This window comes from Tetrao urogallus, assembly GCF_951394365.1.
Source record: "Tetrao urogallus genome assembly, chromosome: 22".
In the NCBI taxonomy this organism is placed as follows: domain Eukaryota; kingdom Metazoa; phylum Chordata; class Aves; order Galliformes; family Phasianidae; genus Tetrao; species Tetrao urogallus.
This window is the reverse complement of record NC_136835.1, coordinates 4,186,475-4,204,742: the sequence shown is the minus strand read 5'-3', so window position 1 is coordinate 4,204,742 and position 18,268 is coordinate 4,186,475. Positions and strand designations below refer to the sequence as shown.

General features: G+C 57.3%; 1 protein-coding gene across 1 annotated transcript in view; it reads right to left on the bottom strand.

The window, feature by feature from the left end:
- The window catches only part of IGSF9B (immunoglobulin superfamily member 9B), a gene marked incomplete at both ends in the record, with an annotated part of 37,752 nt that extends 19,820 nt beyond the window's left edge, over positions 1-17,932 (bottom strand). The window contains 10 exon segments of the mRNA XM_079545920.1: positions 816-932; positions 2,218-2,358; positions 3,890-4,032; positions 6,061-6,206; positions 6,318-6,459; positions 7,240-7,357; positions 8,420-8,571; positions 10,742-10,888; positions 11,473-11,670; positions 17,869-17,932. Of these exon segments, the coding sequence (XP_079402046.1) occupies positions 816-932; positions 2,218-2,358; positions 3,890-4,032; positions 6,061-6,206; positions 6,318-6,459; positions 7,240-7,357; positions 8,420-8,571; positions 10,742-10,888; positions 11,473-11,670; positions 17,869-17,932 (1,368 nt within the window).
- Positions 17,933-18,268: the final 336 nt, after the last annotated feature.

Below are 18,268 nucleotides of genomic sequence, written 5' to 3'. Positions count from 1 at the left end.
GAAGGGGATGGGGAAGGAAGATAAAATAAGTTGGATAAGATGATTAAAGAGCCAGCAAGTTTTAGGTAGGCCCTTCAAAAACAGTGCAAGTTACAGTCCTCCTAGTGCTGGTGTAACTTGGTGAATAGATCCAGCATCTCACTCACAGGGCAATGAAGGGATCCCCCTGAGAAGGGCTGGGAGGGGGCAGGAGATGATCCTGTCAGCTGGGCAGTGGCTTCCCTACGGGAGCAGCAAAGTTGGGAAGCAAAGGGAAAGGGAGACAGGAAAGCCCTGGTGACATCACACCTGGCCCTGCAAAAGGGAACATCCTCAGATTGCCACGTCCAGTCCAGCAGGATCAAAACAAGCTACTTTCCACGGTCTTCCAACTCCCAGGGCAGCAAAGCAGCCACTGGTGGGTCCAGGCCCTTGCCAAAACTTAGCCAAGCCCAGGGCAGAGCCCCCAGACCCGCTGTGGTGGCACAATCCCCTCCTGCTGCAGGAGGTCTGTGCTGCAGGATCAGTGTCACCGGTGCCAGCCTCGTGTTGGGCCGGGAGGGTCCTGAGAGCAGCATCAGCGAGGAACAGGGAGCCGGGGTGGGAGCAGAGCTCAGCTTTGCAGATGCTGCTGAGAAGGTTTCCCAGTATTAAGTACTCGATGGCCACAAGCTGGGCTTCCCCCACCCACCTGCGGGACAGGACGGCAGTGGCTCAGCCCAAAGCGAAGCAGCTGTACCTGCAGTTTGTTCTTACCGGGACAGAGTGTGGCTTCTCTGTCTGCAATATTCACCAAAAGCCAAAGGCACTGCAGATTTGTCTGGCAGGCCGGGTACCTTTCTCCAGGCGATGATAGGAAAGGGGTCTCCCGCAGCAGCACAAGGAATCAACAGCTCCCTCCCTGCCTCCTGTCTGTACTCCCAGCCTGGTAGCACCGTGAAATAGGGGGGGTCCTGCAGCCAAGGGAAAAGGCAAGGAGCTTGAGCTCACACAAAGAACTGCCACACGTCAGCAGCCCTGTGCCATCAAACCCTCCCAAAACGAGAACCATCAGCAGTTTGGGTGAGGGGAAGGCAGCAGAAAGCGTGCGCTGAGGAGGCTTTATGGTACACTAAATTACACACACGCACACACAGAAGTTTTCTCTGAAAAGACACAGTGCTATGATGCCTTGTTTAAATTTTAAGGAGGCAAACAGGAAAAAACCACCCACGTCACATCAGGTATCAGCCTGATTTCATCAGCTCCACAACCATCTCGCTGGATGTGCGTACACACGAGGTTTGCTAAGCTGCATTGCATGAGCCTCAGCAATAACACAACTCACCACCACCGTTTGCAGGCATGTGTCTTTTTGTTCAGAGAACAAAGAGCAGCAGCTCCTATCCCAGCAGCACTGGTGAATCCAGCAGAGCCCGGCGTGCATTGGGCTGAGCACGCAGCAGAAGCACGTGGAGCTTCTCTACAGCTGAAATCAGCTTTTCATTAAAATTCTCTGCAAATCTAAAGCTGGGTCAGCAAGTCTGAATCTTCCGTTGGCAAAAATGGCCCCTCTCAGGGCCATGAATGAAGTGCTCAAATTATCCCGGTCCAGCACTGTTAAAACTCAGTGCTAGGCACCAACACATATTTGGGCCTGGGCTGCCCCACTAATCTACACCCATTAACAAATCACTGCAGTCAGACTTCCAGCATTTCTTTGCACTGAACTCTTGCAATTTCTGCAGCAAACTTGCAGAGCGGTTGAGCATTGCCCAAGTCCTGCTGCATGGCTGCAAACTTAAAGAATGCTTGATGGATGAGTGTTGGCAATGCCTATTTGGCATTTGAAGGTGCTTAGCAGCACAGGTAGGCATCCCCAGCTCACCTTGCCAACTCCAGCACAGCCTAAAATAGCAGTGGCAATGCAGCAGCACAGGCTTTGTGCATGCCAACAACACTGACAGCAGCAGGCTTTGCCCAATCTTGTGCCAAAATTGCAGCTGCACAGTGGTATTTCCAGCTGCAGTAGGCAGGGAGCGCTCAGAATGGGTTTTGCTGTCACCCTCATTGCATGAGTGCTTATGAGGTTCTGCCCTCACCTTTCTCAGGTAAGGAACAAAGCTCACAGCAAAAGGCAATAGGTTTGAGCAAGCTGAGTCACACAGTAGACACATCAGCGGGCACCCAGCAGTGCCCAGCATCCCACACCCAGCCAAAGTGCTGGCTGCAGGGCCAGGGCTGCACTATGCACATTACCTTCAGTACCAGTCGGGCAGGGGGAGACTGGCCCATCGTACCCAGGGCGTTATAAGGCACACAGGTGTAAGTGCCGAGAGCATCTTCGGTTGCCTCCTCAATTCGGATCGACCCATCTTCCAGCAGGTTCCAGCCAGAGTACTGTGGTGGTGAGAAAGAGGGGTTTGATGCATCCTACGCACACAACTGCTTATGTTTCCCTTCAGCCAAGCCCAACACCTAAGCCCAGGGGTGCCTGGTGTGTCTCCTGGAGATTCCCAAATCACTTTCAAGTGTCCAGTTCCGTTCCCAAAGTCCAACCCATCTCCAAGCCACCTCCTCAACTGCAGAGAGAGGAAACGCAGGCAAGATCAGCTTGTCTGCACACGTCCTCTCATTGCGAGGAAACCCCCATCTCAGCCTTGCTCTAGCCCTCTTTTCTAGCTAATGAAGAGAAATCACTGGGTCTTAGAATCACTCAGGTTGGAAAAGACCTCTCAGCTCCCCAAGCCTACTCATCCCACCACGCCACTGACCACGTCTCTCAGTGCCCCACAGCTCTGGAACATCTCCAAGGACACTGAGGCCACCGCTCCCTGGGCAGCTGTGCAGTGCAGCATCGCTCCTTTCGATGAGAAATGCTTCCTAATATCCAAACCAGATCCTTCACAGCTTCGTTGCCCTTCTCTATACGCACACATCCCAGGGTGTGATTCACCCCTTGCAGCCGTGGATGCCTCAGCTCAATCAAAGAAAAGCTGTCTCCTGGAAGCGCTTCTCTCTCTGAGGACTACGAGAGCAGCCTGGGTGAGTAGTCCTCAACACAGCCATCAGCCCTGGAGACACCTAAAATTAGGTGAGACAAATCCTACCCACGGAGTCTGAATCCCTGCCAGCATCTCGCTGCTGCCTGTCCTTCCCTGGGAAGGATTTCCAGCTCTGAGCACACAGATGACACATATTTATCTCGTTGCTGCTCTCCCCCTCACAGACAATCAGGCTTCTTCAAGTAACCCAAAGGACTCACGGACAGTCTGTCATACCCAGATGAAACAGACAGGCTCAGTGATCTTCGTAGGTCCATTCCAACTATTGTCAAACATGTGCCTACAGGCACTGAGGTTGCCTTTTCCTTTGAGCACTCTCCTGTTGGGCATTTATTAAACAGAAAGCCTCCTGTGTCACAGGCTGGAGTCATTCCAGGACCCAGCTCCCAATCTTTTGTTAACTGGGGAGACCAGGAGTCTCCACTCAGGCTCCTGTGTCCCCACCACAGGGAAATGCAGCTAAGCAATGGGGACACCAAAGACTGGTGGCACCAAGGAGCCCACATCAACAGCGAGCTTAAACCAAATAAAAACATCCAATCGTTAATATTTAAACAAAAAAAAATTAAAACACGAAGTGTTTTCCTTAAATATTTAATGGCTCAGAACATCAAACAATGATTAAAGGATGACGGAGACTTGTTAAAAGGGTCTTTTAACCATTAGCTGCCCTTGGAAGAACAGAGCCATCAAAAGGTCATTGGAGAGGGCTGGGAGACAGACAGCACGTCTGCAGGCACCTGAATCAACTCAGAGCAAAGCTGCTGATAAGGTAAAGCAGCACCATCCATCCTGTCCAAGGCAAGGACACGCCAAGCAGGGACAGCAGCCACCCTGTTCCCTGCCACCCTTCCCTGGCTGCTCACCTTCTCGATGCGCAGGGGTCGGCCATCCTTGTTCCACTTGACCAGCGTGACCGGGGGCTCTGCCTCCACGGGGCAGCGGATGTAACCGTGGATCCCGATGGGAATGTAGATGATGGGGGGCATGTTCACCACACGGGCAGGATCTGGGATAGCAGCAGCAGCGCGTCAGTGTTGGGAAGGAGCCCATCAGCCCAGCCACCCCACCCAGCTCTTGAGGATCACACTGCTTTTGTGATGTGTACAAAACCCAAATGCTCCCTCCAGCTCCCACAAGCTGTTATCTCCAGGCTTGCTACACACTCGAAATCCACTCTAATACCCAGCATTTCTGTGAGGCTTTGCTTGCACCCAGAGCGCTCCTACCTGGAGCTCATTAAAAGCTGCATCTAAAACGAAATGCTAAATGCATCTGCTTGGCACATCCAGACCGACTTGCTCCATCAGCACAGCCTCAGCCTGCAGGACACACACAAGGTGACACATGCATCAAGCAAGGCACCCACCCTCCCTGCAGCTCACTTTGCACGCCAAGAGGAAAAAGCTGCAGGCAAGTCTGCAGGCATCTGCCAAGGGGACAACACCATTCCTGCTGTTTATATAGGAAACAACTCCAGTACAACAACTCCAGAACCTTTAACCACACCAAGTGCAGCACCCTGGAGCACAGCACAGACCTGCTGTCCAGAGCTGTTTACCTCCTGTTTGTTTGCACTCACAGCCTGTGCCTAATTGCTGCTGGCTTGCGTGGAAAAATCAGCCACCTCCACCCTTCCAAATGGGATGCAAACGCTTAAAATATGCCTCCAACCTCCCCACGTTTCACCACCCACACGGGAAGGCGTCTCGCAATCCTCGAGTCTAGAACGTGTCATTAACAGCACTTCTAAGAGCTTTTTAATTAAGTGCGTGTGGGTTGGAGAGAACCTAGACTTTCTTTAATAAGAAGCTTTTTTTTTTTTATTAAAAAAAAAAGTTACTTTAATAGGAAGAGCGAGTATTTCTACAATCTTGTCTAGACACCAGCAGCACGAGGTTACGGGAAAATCCTAGCAGGGCTTACGCTGCATGAAGAGACGAAATCGTTTTTGGGGTGCAGAAATGCAAAGTGGGCAAAACGTGCAGAGCCAAAGCCTGGCACGAGAATCCAGATCCTTCACCTTGCTGCTTTCTTAGGGCAAAAGGAACCAAGCTCGGGTGCAAGCCCCCCCAGCAGCACAGAGCTGCACACATGAGAGCTCCCCAAAACCAGGCACTGCCACAATAACCCAGCTTACACAGCAGTGCATATGGGACCCGCTTTATCCCCCCCGCCTTTAACTTGACCTCTTCAGAAATGCAATCAAGGGGTTGGAGACAGTAATGGGATCGAGAGGCTCTGCCAGGCGCTGGCTGTGCTCCAGTCTGGGTCAGCACAAGCCCCGTGCCAGCTCTGTGTGCACCCTGCTCCTCTGGGCACGCCATACGGCAGCACGCATCAGGCTCTCCCATTGCAGGGCATTTAGCAGCAGTGGGGCTGCAGACACAAGCTGTAAGGCCATTGGGAACCGTGCTTCAAGCCCAGCTTGCTCGAGCCTATCTTTCATTATAGAATAAAATCGCTACAGTCTTTTACAGCAGAGCAATACCGCGATTGCAAAGCGTAGCAATTTGGACCATTACTGTCAAATGCCATAGGACGCTCGTGGCACACTACCCATTAAAGCAGGGGGAGCCTGAAAGAACAGGCGTGGGCAGCAATGCTCCTTTCAGAGCTGTTCTGCGTTTGTTTAGATCAGTTACTGCCTGAAACTACTCCATGCACAGCTACAAATTCACAGAAATCCACGCAACCTATGATAAATACCTAGAAAATACAAGCGGGTATTTGGTGTTAAAAGCCCTGATTTGGTGTTTCTGTGCCCAAGCAATGAGAACAGCAATCGGGAGCACCCACGGGAGCAGCAGCAAGAGGAGATAAACCACTTTTCAGGAAGGCAAGCACTGATCCCACTTAGGGGTGGCACCCAGGACACCCCACCAGCACACAGAGATGCTCTCAGCCTTGTGCAGAAGCATAAGACCAGCCCTAATGGTGCAAGATTTGGAGCATGGGCACCCTGGGGACACCCCCCCCCCCATGCACAGCAGGGAGCAGGCACCTCACAGCATCCCTTAGGGTTCACTGCACTCACACTGCACCGTCAGGTAGGCGGAGGCAGACGGCGAGCGGCCCAGGCTGTTGCTGGGGATACAGGTGTATTTTCCAGCATCTTCTGGCTTCACCCGGAAAATGATCAGCGTGCCATCAATCAGGATCCGCACCCTCAGCTTCAGGTCACTGCAAGAGAAGAGAGGGGAGAAAAGCTGCAGGAGGAGCACGGATGGAAACGGCGATGCCAGGAGTGAGGGAGCAAGGAGAGCGCCAGCGTGGGATGCATTGCAAACTCACTTCTTGAAGTAGACATTCTCCTCCTCCCAGTACCACAGGTAGGTGAGGTTCCCGGGGTACGCCTCGGCCTGGCAGGTGAACAGTGCATCCTGAGAGATGTTCACTGTGATGTTCTCCGGAGGGGAAACGATGAAGGGAGGTCCTGGGGGAGGAGAGCATCACCCCTATGGGACCAGGCTGGGGCCGGTCTCCATCACCCCCATAGGGACCAAGCTGGGGCCGGTCTCCCTGCAAACACATCCTCCTGTCCACGCCAGGACCCCCCAGCTCCTCTCTCTGCCAAAAGCTGTTGACCTAATTAAAGACTTCACTAATAAAGAGGAGCAGGAGGCAGGCCATGTATCACCGCTCTCTGACAAGGCGCTTTGTGACATTCTCCATCTTTCCCTGCTTTCCAAACAAAACTGAGCTGCAATCAGGGCCCGGCTGCTAATCGGCACAGCTGCTTCATTGAGATGACAGGGTGGCCACTGGAGTGCCCCAATTAAATGGATTTCTGCCCTACAAACGGGATGCAGATCCTCGCTGGCAACTCACATCAGCCCTGGTGTTAATAGGACCCCAACCCAAACCCAAAAAATCTCCCACTGCAATGCACTGGGGAGGAGGTACATATTGGTGCTGCCCGGGATCCCAGCCCGACCCTAATCTGCTCTCCATGCCACCGATGAGCTGGCAGCCCCATTATCATTTATATGCCTGGGTTTGGGCTCCACTTCCTCCTTTGTTTATTTATTGGTGGTGTTTTTAACAGAAGGCTGCAGGTAGGGGGTGGCAGCGTGCTGTGGCCAAGCTGTGCCACCAACCAACCCTGGTCCTTGCCATACCATGGGGACAGGGCTGGGATCTTCCCAGGGACAACTGGGGACACACAGGGATGTCCCGGATCCCAAAGCCTCCTGGGGACCCCGAGGACACTCACCTTGGACCAGCAGACGTGTGGTGTGCACAGCCTCCCCCTGGATGCTGTATGCCCGGCAGGTGTAGGCACCTCTGTCCTCCCGACTGACAGAAAGCACCGTCAGGCTGCCATCACTGACCTGTAGGCAACCAGAGGGGATCACAGAGGATGTGGGGACCACACAGAGCCCACCAGCAGGATGCTCACTCTCTCCCTGCACCCCCAAAGCCAAAAAGAAGGCAACGGATGGGATTTGAGGCTGCCGGTAGAGCCGGCTGAGAAATGGGTTTCCCTGCTCTGCAAGATATTAATAAACCAACACACACGTCTCTGCTCGACGCCAAGGGGGAAAAAATAATAATAAAAAAAAAAAAGCAAAAAAAAAAGCCTTGCAACGTATTCATCTCTCACAATGTATTCATCTCTTGCAGGAGTGATTGACGCACAGCAGACTCTAAACTGCTCCACTCCTGCCAAGCGTTTCCCAACAACAGTGCTGCACTCTGCACGGAGCTCAGTGGGCATCCCAGTCCCGGGGGCACTGCTCGGCATCCCTGCGGGCTGTGGGACCATGAGAAGCTTCCCATTCCTCCCCCCCACCCTTGTCAATGGTCACAGTGCAGCCGTGACCCCCAGCCTCCCGCCCCTGGCGCTGCCTGGCAGCCGTGGCCTGGCTGAGGATGTGCAGAGGATGGATGGGGACTTTCACCCCCATAGGCTGCTGCATCCCCCCCGCCAGCGAGCGCCGCGCTCCCAGGCAGCCTCCCTCCCCGCCGCTCGTTCTGCCTCATCCTTCTATTTCAATTAGTAACAAATGATTCCTAATTACTCTCATTAGTGCCTGCGCTGATTCCAATGCCTGATTTACCAATTATGGCTCGGATGGAATCTCTGCCCGGGAGAGGAGTGGGAGCCTATGGGATGGGAAACAGGGCTGGGGGAGCCCCCCCTGCACAAATCCTTTGATTTCACCCCATTGCAGCCACCACGTCCCCAGGTCCCAGCCCTCACCCTCTCCTGGGGAAAGGGAGCAGCGCAGCCCCCAGCAGCCCAGGCATCACAACCCTCCCACCCCCATTCCCACTGCTGGGAAGCAGGGAAATGTGCTGAGACAGCAAGACTGGCTCCAGCCACCGCATGCACTATCATCCATCTCATCTCTGCTGCAGGGACACGTGGTGGGGATCCTCATGGCACCCACCTGGTACTTGGGGCCAGCGGCCAGCAGCTCGCCCTCTCGCAGCCAGGTGACGATGGGCTTGGGGTTGCCGAATGCCATGCAGGTCAGGGTGATGCTGCTGCCCTCCTTTGCCTCCACGTACTGCGGTGGTGTCTCCGTGAAGGTGGGGGGTGCTGGGGAGGGAGCAGAGTGCTGTCACCCTCCCCATCCCACACTGTCATGCAGAGGCACGGGGACAGAGGTGGGGACACCCTGTGAACCCTTTCTCCCCAGGAAAGGGGCAGGCAGCACCCAAAGGCTAACAGGGCTGAAGCTGCAAGGACAGCAATGTCACAGCACTACATGGAAGGCCAGAATCCCTCCGAGTACACCCCATGGCACTCTCTCCTCCCCAGCACAGCACAGCTTTCCCCCTCGCTTCCCATCACGCATTAACTCGCTATTGTCAAAACAGAAGAAAACACCGCAGTGCAGATCGAAAGACTCCTTTCTGATTAAAGGGGTTGGCAGGATTACAGCCCGCCCCTAATTACCAGCAGTTGTTAAAGCCCACTTTCGAGGAAGACAGGTTGGCAATTTAATCTGCTTGGGGGGGAAAAAAAAAAAAAAAGAAAAAAAAGAAAAGAATTATATTTTATTTCTATCTTCCCCAATGAAAATTAAGCATTCTAATGTGCAAGGTGAAAGCCACGGCCCTTCCCCTGAACGCAGCTCCTCGACCCTGCAGAATTACAGTTATTATTTTGTTATTAAGGCCCTGTGCTGCAGAAAACACAAAGAGCAGCACAAGGATGGGGAAAGCACATGGGGTCACCTCGCCCTGCTCAGCCCCACGGCGTGCTGGCAGCGCCCAGCAGCTCCCATTCACCCCAGTGCCCTCTGTGCTGGGAAATGGGCTCACACCAGCAGGTGGTGACCAGCCAGTTCAGCTGGGAGTTGAGGCACAGCCCAATGGCATTTCCCAAGTGCTCTACAGGGTCCGTGCACGCTGCATGGTGCAGATGGAGCACACACCATCCTCCTCCTGCATCCCTGCACAGCCTGAGCTCCACCAGCCATTGCACACGCCTTCCTCCCATCTCACCCTGCGCTCCTCCTCCTCCTCCTCCCTCCCTCCTCCCTTCCCAGCCTCTCCGAGCTCATTAGAGGACAGCAGCTCATCCTGCATTGCATGGATGGAAGGAGGCAGCGGGCAGGGACACAACCACCGCGCCCCATGCCCTGCTCCTGCTCGTTAATTGGGCTCAATTAGGCAGCTCTGCACCGTGCCACGGCCCTCCTGGAGGTGCCATAAGTGGCTCAAGGTCAGGCAGGAGCCTCAGCCCCTCTGCAGCACAGCGTCCTGCCTCCCAGAGCTAAAAATAAAGACGGTTCCTGACGTGGAAAACGACAAATTGCTAATTAGTTGAACACTCAGCACTAATAAAATGGAAAGGGGGGGGGGCAGGGGGGGAGAAAAAGTCATTGGAGTCAATCTGAATTTCAAGAAAACAAAGATTTGGTTTTCTGATTTGTTTGTGAAGAGGAGATGCGGGCCCTGCCCTGTCTTCTTCATGTCTCGCCTTTCAACAAGCATTGTGTAATTAAATGGTGTGAATAGTAATAAAAGTTTGTCCTTGTTGCGAGTGATGTCCCTGCTTGAAGTCACTCTGGACGGTTTTTTTTGTTGGTTAAAGATGCAGACAGGATCTAAGTCCAGCATCAAAGGGAACCCGGCCCAGCCCCACAGCAACTCTGCATCTGGCACGGCCACACCTGAGCCCTCTGCCCTCCCCGGTCAAAGCATCATCCTGCAGAACAGCCTCAATGCGTGGCTTTGACAGGGACCTGGCCCCTACTCCTGGCATTGCTGCCCAGGCCATCTGCAGCTCCCCAGGGTTGGGCACCTGCCCCATTGCCCTCTGCCAAGTGCCAGCCCCAGCAGCCTGCACGATCAGGCTTTGCCAAATCTGGAGGGTGGCCGTCCATCACTATCACCTATCAGAACTACAAAGCCATGCACAGAATCACACCCTGCAGCCCAGCCTGAAACACCGACTCCAGTGCTGCAGGGATTCACGTGGAGGGAGGTGACAGACAGACAGGGACTGGTTTTGACCCCACATCTCAGTGCAACAGCGACCCTGTCCTCCTGGTGCACGCAACACCCAAAGCACACACACCTCTATCCCATCACCATCTCTATCCACTCATGCACACCATGCTCCCAGCACAGCTGTGTTCCCCAAGCACGCAACCTCCTGCTGCATCCTATGCCACGGTTCCATGCTGAGACAGAGGAGCAGCGCTGGGCTGGATGTGGCATCACCACACCCCAACACTGCACTGCTGGCTGGGACTCACCATTGACCGTCAGGTGCACCCAGCTGCCGTTGTGGAAGGTGTCGTACTGCTGGTCCAGCATCAGCACTTTGCACTCATACCAGCCCTGGTCCTCGGAGCGCACCTGCTCAATGCGCAGGGATGCCTTGTCGTGCAGGCTGGCCCTGCCTGTGGGGAGAGCACAGCCCGTCAGTTTTATGACCCCAGACCCTCCCACCTCGCTCTAATTGCCCCCAGCATGCTGAACCCCACCAATGCATCCTCACAGGAGACGCCTCAGCCTCCTGCATACCCGAGGTCCCCATGGTGATGGTGCATCGCGATGGGTCCACCCCCACTGTGCCACCAGCCCAGGGAACCTTCAGAAGCACCTCCAGCCACAACGGGGAAGGTGACACAACAGTGTGCAGCCACGTGGCTCTGCTGGAAATGCCACATATGCCTGGCCACCAGTGGAGGGAGATGTCCCCAGAGGGGACCGAACTGCTGCCTCGCTCCCCTGAGCTTCCCCGGGATCACAGCTGCTCTGGGGCGCAGCAGCAGCCGCTGCCACCACGCATCACCCTGAGTTTCTCTGCCTCGGTTGCTCCCGTCCCACACAGCCCAGCTGGCTTCCTAGTGCTGCTGCTTAATTAAAACCAACTGGGTGGAAAGAAAGCGATGAGAGAGAGAGCGCACGCGGCTGCCGATGGAGGAGCAGATTGAGCGGAGCCGCACGCACCCCGGAGGAAACGGCGAGCTCCCATCCTCACCTGCATACCCCGGGTCGACATGGGGAGGGTAAAACCCAAACTTGATGAAGATGGGGATGGGGACACCGAACTTGAACCATTCCACCACATAGGGAGGCGGCTGTCCCGTCAGCGGGTGGATGACGTCGCATCCCAGGATCACGCTCTCGCCAGCGCGAGCGGTCACAAACTCGGGTTCCTCCCTTGAGCCGAGGGCACCTGCAAGAGGATGAAGGCAGAATTGGAGACTTTGGGATGGGGAACCAGGAAGCTCAACCCTGCTGCACACCACTGTGCTGACAGTGAGGCTGGATGGAGATGCCAAGCGCCAACCCCAAGAGTCGGACCACACCAAAATCAGAAGCCAAGTGAGCTCAGCAAGCAGCACTGAGCACCCGCAGCCCTGGGATGGCCAAGTCTGAGTGGCCAAGTCCCCATCCTCAGGTGTCACCAAGAGCCCCAGGCTTGAAACCCAGCTGCAACCTGTGGGTCAGGCCTGGCACCCTGCTCCTCAGCCTGTCCGCAGCAATTAAAGCCTCTTTGCTCCCAATGAAGGTGCTGCTCCACCCTGGAGACAGCCTGTTATCATCCTGTGCTTTTCATCAGCATCCTCAGCACGGCTTTCACAAAGGGAGACGGGCACCCAGGGCAGGGAGGTGCCCGCTCCCAAGTTACTGCTCGCCTTTCCCACACTGAAAGCCCTGCAGAACAGCAGCTCAATGCCTTTGTGGTGAGAAAGCACCAGCACAACCAGCATGTGGGAAGGGAACTGCTCTAGATGGGCTTCCAGAGCTCTCCACAATCCCCAAAAAATCAGTACGGAAGGGATGGGGGGGGGGCCTGATGCAGCGTGGGGCTATGCAGCAGCTCCACACACCAGCCTTCCTGCAGCACTGCAGGCTGGGGATTCCCAAAAGCGCAGACGTGGGGTTTAACCCTACCTATGAGCACAGTCTCCAGCACATCACGGCAGGGACCCCACGATCCTACAGGCAGCCGCCCATCCATGGCTGCTGCCCGCTCCTGGGTAAGCTCGGGGAGGGATGCTCGGGGAGGCACGTTCCCACTCCTCCGCGCTGCTCTTCGGGGCCGCCGGTGATTGGCGGCGAATGACATCACCGCTTCCCCGCCGCGGGAGCCGAGCATCACCGGCTATTTTTGGCTCTGGCACAAGCGTGCACCGGTGAGAGACCCGCGCCGTGCATCCATCCATCCCTCCCTCCCTCCCTCCACCCGGCATCCCGGGGCTCTGCCAGCCCAAACCTGCTCTGTGCCACGGAGCAAGGCAACCCCCACCAAGCCAGACATCACTGCTTCCTTCAGCACTGGATTACGGCTGGGAATGGGAAGGGCTGAGAGCAGAGAGGAGGGTGAAAGCACCACAATGCGAGGAGAGCGCATGGAGGAAAGCTTTGCTGCATTGCACTGCTATTGAGGTTTCTGCGTGGCCCCATCGGGGTAGGGAAGAGTGGGGCCACTGCGATTGCTCTGCACCACCCTGGTGGCACTCGCACCTCCAGGGCCCTGTTAGCACTGCATTGCTGATGAGCCCAGGCGTTTGCACCCTGTCAGCAGTGACGGCGGCAGCTCTGCCCCCGTGGTGAGGAGCCGCAAGGAGCCATCTCAGCCCCAAAAGCATGCCCACGACCTCACCAGCACTCCCCGTTCCCCATGCCAAGCCCTGGGTTTGCTCCCATGCACACAGCTGTGGCAGAGGGATGGGTTTCAGGGCAGCACTGGGACGCGGCCAAGCTCCTAGCAGGAAGGGACACAGCACTGGGAGCAGTGGGATTTCCCCCCGGCTGCCCGCAGCCCCCCTGCGCAGAGCAGGGACAGCAGCTGTCACGTGCAGCTCAAGAGCATCCAAGGACAACGCTGGCCCAGCCTCCCCAGCACAGGCTGCTGTCTCGCCCCAGCGGGTCCCCAGCACCCCGCCAGGCACTGCATCGCCCGCGACCTTCCAAGGGACACCCCTCCTGCTTCCCAGAATGAACACAGGACAGAGCCTCCCCACCACTCCTTCACCAAATCTCTCTGCTTCCAGCTCCATCCCCCTGCACTCCTCCTGCCCCAGGGGATGGGATGCTGGTTTTCAGCTTCCAGAAGCCCGACAGAGCGTGGATGGTGCTGTAAGGCAGAGCACTGCTATGCACCCCCATGCCAAGGGGAAGGGCTCTGGGGGACCTCCTGGTGCCACAATAGAAGTCACTTGCTCCTGGGCACTCATCTGTCCCCAGAGGTGACCCCAGCGACTCCTAATTCCTGGACAGACCCAGCACTGACCCTCCACCCGCAGCCACTGTGCCAGAATGCACACAGAGGAAAATAGGTCAGTGCTGGCAGTGCTGTGCTGGGGTCTCCTCTTCTGGCATATGACCACGTGCAGCAAGGCTGCCAATGGGCCACGTGGGCAGAGAGCCCCCAGCCAAGCAGCTTCCCCACCCCAGGGATGAAGCTCAAGGATGGACACCCAGGAACACCCCCACAATCTCACATTCCCAGGTGCAGAGGGGAATGGGGACAGCACCCGGCTCTCCACTCATCAGGAAGCAGCAGGGCTGCCCCATCTCAGCCTGCAAACCCAGCCCTGGTGCCGCTCCTGACCCTACTACATGCAGGTTTCCCTTCCAGTCCCAGCTCCTGAAAGCATATCAATAATGGAGACTGCAGCTTTCCATTAAAAGAAGTGTTTCCCACCCTCACATTTGTGAAGAAATGCTTGAAAACAACCCGCAGACGCCAGAAGAAACAGAGCACAAATAGAAAGGGTATTTTTAAACGCACTTGATTTTCCCAGCCAAGTTCAGGGGGGATTCGAGACATAACCTGGGGCTTTGAGACCTGGGTCAAAGGAGAGAGCCACAGCAGGGATGCAAACCCCAAATGCCCCCACGATGCAGCAGCTCACAGCGAGCTGGGGATGCTCTGTAAAGAAAAGCACACAATCAACAGGCTTCATCATCAGAGCAGATCCAGGAAAAATAAAGGCACACCGCGTGCCAGGAGGCGAGAATACAAAATGTGGAGGTGGAGTGGAACACATCCCAGAGGGAGTGGGAAGGCTGCCATCTCGTAGGGTGATGCCATCATGGGGCTCCCACTGAGGCTGGGACTACCCTTGTTCCTTGCTGGGATCCAGGCTTCCAGGAGAGAAACGAGGATGCAGCGATGAGGCTTGGCTCTAAAGACTGGGATGCCCCATGGGATGTGCCCACAGGACCCCTTCTACAGGAAGGATGCTTTGCCTGAAGGATGGAGACATCCTGCTGCATTACAGGCAAAAGAACCATCCTGCTGTCCCTGTCCCCAGGCAGGAGCCCTTCCCCCCCAGCTGAACAGCAGCATCTGGTTTTCTTTCAGCATGATTCCTGTGTTTTAAACCCAATTTTCCAGATGGACGGACTGTGCCGCGTGGAGGTCAAGCGACGCACCTCAAGGTCACACAGAGAGGCAGCGGTGGCAGCTCGGGATGAGCAGGTTTGCAGCTCAAGCCCCATCCACAGGGACAAAGGACATCCATGTGGCATCAATGCCATCCCCATGGGGGCACATGTTAAGCGTATCTGACTGCTGCCCACACACCATAATGGTGACAGCACAGGTGGGACTATGCTGTCACTCACTGGTGTCCCCAACACACGAAGGACATTGGGGTGTGTGGGGGGGGTCACTACAGTACCCCCAGTGCCACATCTGCCCATCTCCCCACACCAGAGCATCCCAACACCCGGAGCCATCTCATAGCACTGAGCTGCAGCAGATGCTGGAGCAAAAACAGCCCCAGGGAGACCCGCTCTGCATCTGGCTCCTGCACAGCGCACGGTCCTCTCCATCCCAGTCCTCCAGCTTAATATCAACTACAGCACAAGCACTCTGTGTGCCGACAGCCGAGCCACCCGCCAGCAGATCCTGAATCATGCTGTTCCTGGCGCAGGCAGTCCTCCCACCAATGCCAGGAAGCAGGAGGAACGGAGCGATGCGTGCAAGGCCAGCCGGGCACCCAGAGCCGCAGGCTGGGGAGATGTCTGCCGAGAAGAAAGGAAGAGGGGATGCTTCCATCACATCCCTGTGGGATGGGAGCGTGCCAAGAGCCAACGGCACAGCGTGGAACATGGGAGGCTCACGCTGACCTGTCCTGCAGCAGCTCTGCAGAGGGATGGAGGCTTGCAGGGTCCTCCCATCAGAGGAGAAGCTGCATCGTCCAGTGGAATGGCAATGGAGCCAGAAAACCATCACCGCACAAATCCAACACCAACCCGGGCAGCGCGGCGCACGCATCCATCCCCGCACGTCTCATCCAACGGAACACGATCCTCCAGGAAAGGATTGAAACGGGACCGACCCGCTGCTCAACACAGGTGCCAAACCATCCGTGTGCTAGAGATGCAGCGCCCGAGCTCCAGCACCACCACGAAAAGCATCCCCCGGTGCCAACATCCCGGTGGTTCACCCAAAACCGAGCCTAAAATCCCTCCACACGCCGTGCTGTGCCATCTCTGCAACGCCACGCCAACGGGAGAGAGAGAGGAAAGCCCCAGCATCGTCACAGCCCCAAGGGAACGCCGGGAGGCCGGGCCCCCCGACACCCACTGCCGCCGCACCCCGGCACTGTCACGTTCCAGCTCTCCTCCCCCTCTCCATAAGAGGGGATAACGCAGCCTCGCTGAGCGGATTACCGCCTGGAAAGCCCTGGGAGAGCATCGCCAGGCCAGGGGGCTGCTTGCGGCCAGCAAGGCTGTGAGGGGCTGTGGGTCAGCCCTGAGCGAGGAAGAGCAGCAAGAAGAGGTGGTGGCAGCGGGAGGAGGGCTGGCGAGGCAGGGAGGGCTGAAATCTGGTGCAGGATGAGATCTCAGCCCATGAGCATCACCAGCCTGGTTAGCACAGCACTGTGTGCAACAGCTCAGGATGGACAGACCCTGCAGAAGAGCCCAGGGCCGGCAGGACACCGGCGAATCCATGTAGCACTGCCACCAACCACACGCTGACGGCTCCTTCCCCACAGCCACATCGCCAACAAACGCTGTCCCCATCCATCACCGAGTGATGCAGGGTGACAGCCACCCACCCACGGGACTCCCTGCTCCTTGCCCATCGGCTGCTGCACCCCCAGCACCGCTTCGGGCAGGGAACACTGCAATCATCCCCCATCAAAGCCCCTCTCTCCTCATCGTCTCGTCCCCATCCCCACGCTGCTGCATCCCCGCGGGGGCTGCACGCCCCCCGCCCGCTGTGCCCACCCACACATTACTCACAGCGCGCTCATTCATCACGTCGGCGCCTCGCCGTACGCACAGCAGCCAACCCCTGCAGCCCACTCGCCCGTGCCAGCCCCGCCACCCCCTCCCGATTAGGGTAGCCTCAGCCCATTAGGGACAGACCCCTCCTGACCCTCCCCCCTCACACTAGCTGCAGAGATGCCAGCCCCATAGCGGTGCCACCGTAAGCTCGGGGAGCCCCCATGTCCCCATAATTGGGCTCTGGGGCACCCAGGACCACCCCCCATCCCCCAACCATCCGGGAGCTGCTGCTGCATCAGCAGACAGCTCGCGGCTCACCTGCTCCCTGCAGGGCTGGCGGCTGAAGGCAGAGCAGGAAAAGCAGGGTGAGTCCCTGCAGCTGTCTCCTGCCTGACCTTGGACAACCCTGTGCCTCAGTTTACCCGCGCGCAGCAGCCACCCAGGGAAGGAGAAAGAACCACCGGGGTTGCGGGGAGCAAACCGCCCCACAAAGCCTGCAGATGGGAGCACTGACTTCACAGTGCAGAGAAAGCACCAAACCCCTCCGCATTTCTCCTTACCCACCCCCCCCTCCCCACCTTCCCCCGAGGCTACAGCCCTGCAGGGAAAGGCACTCCGCATTCCCTGAGTTGCAAGAAAAAAAAAAAAAAAGGGGCGCAAAAAAACCCTACGGGACACATCCCTAGCAAGGGCTCGTCCCCATTAACTTCTCCCGAGGACAATTCCAAAGCTGGGAGCGGAGCCGCAGCCGCACATCCGCACCAATTTGCGGCACCGCAGCGCGGGGGGATCGCAGCGTCCCGACGTGCAGCCGCTGCTCTCCGGGAGGTCACCACAAAAACGCTCCGCTCGCAGCGCCCTCCCTACCAACGGTTTTTATTAAAAAGACCCAAAATAATAATACTAATAAAAAATAAAGCAGTGAAGCCCTCCCCGCAGCCCGGCACGCTGCCCTCGTCCATGCACAGACACCGGAGGAGATGCAAAACCCAGCCGGAGCCGCAGCAAAGCCGCGCGCACAGCGCCCCGGGGGCGCGCACCGTCCTCCCCGCGCCCCGAGGTGCGGAACCTCGGCGCGAAGCCCCGCATCAACCCTCGGTGCAACCAACCAGCCGATCCCGGGGCAACCTCCCGGTGCAAACCCCACCGCACGCACACGCAGCCCCCCGGCCCCGCTCACCTTGCACGCTCAGCCCGCGGGCGCCGAGCACACTTGCTACCAAAGCGGCCACATACCAAATCATAGTACTACCGGCCCCCGGTGCGCAGCATCTTCCGCCCGCCGGGCGGCCCGGCCGGGGCGGGGCGGGGCTGGCCGGGCCGGGGCAGGGTTCCCCGGGCCGCCGCGAGGCTGGCCGGGCCGGAGGAGCGGCTCAGGGCCGACCGCCGGCCGCCGCCGTTGCGCCCATCTCGCCGCCACCGCCGCCGTCGCGCTGCACCTGCCTCCGCCGCTCGGCGCGGCGCGCAGCCTAGCCTGCGCCCTTTAGCGGCTCGGTGCCGCCCCCGCCCTTCGCTCATTGGCCGCGCCCCGGCGGAGTGGGCGGTGATTGGCTGACGGTGCGGCCCGGGCCCGTTTCAAG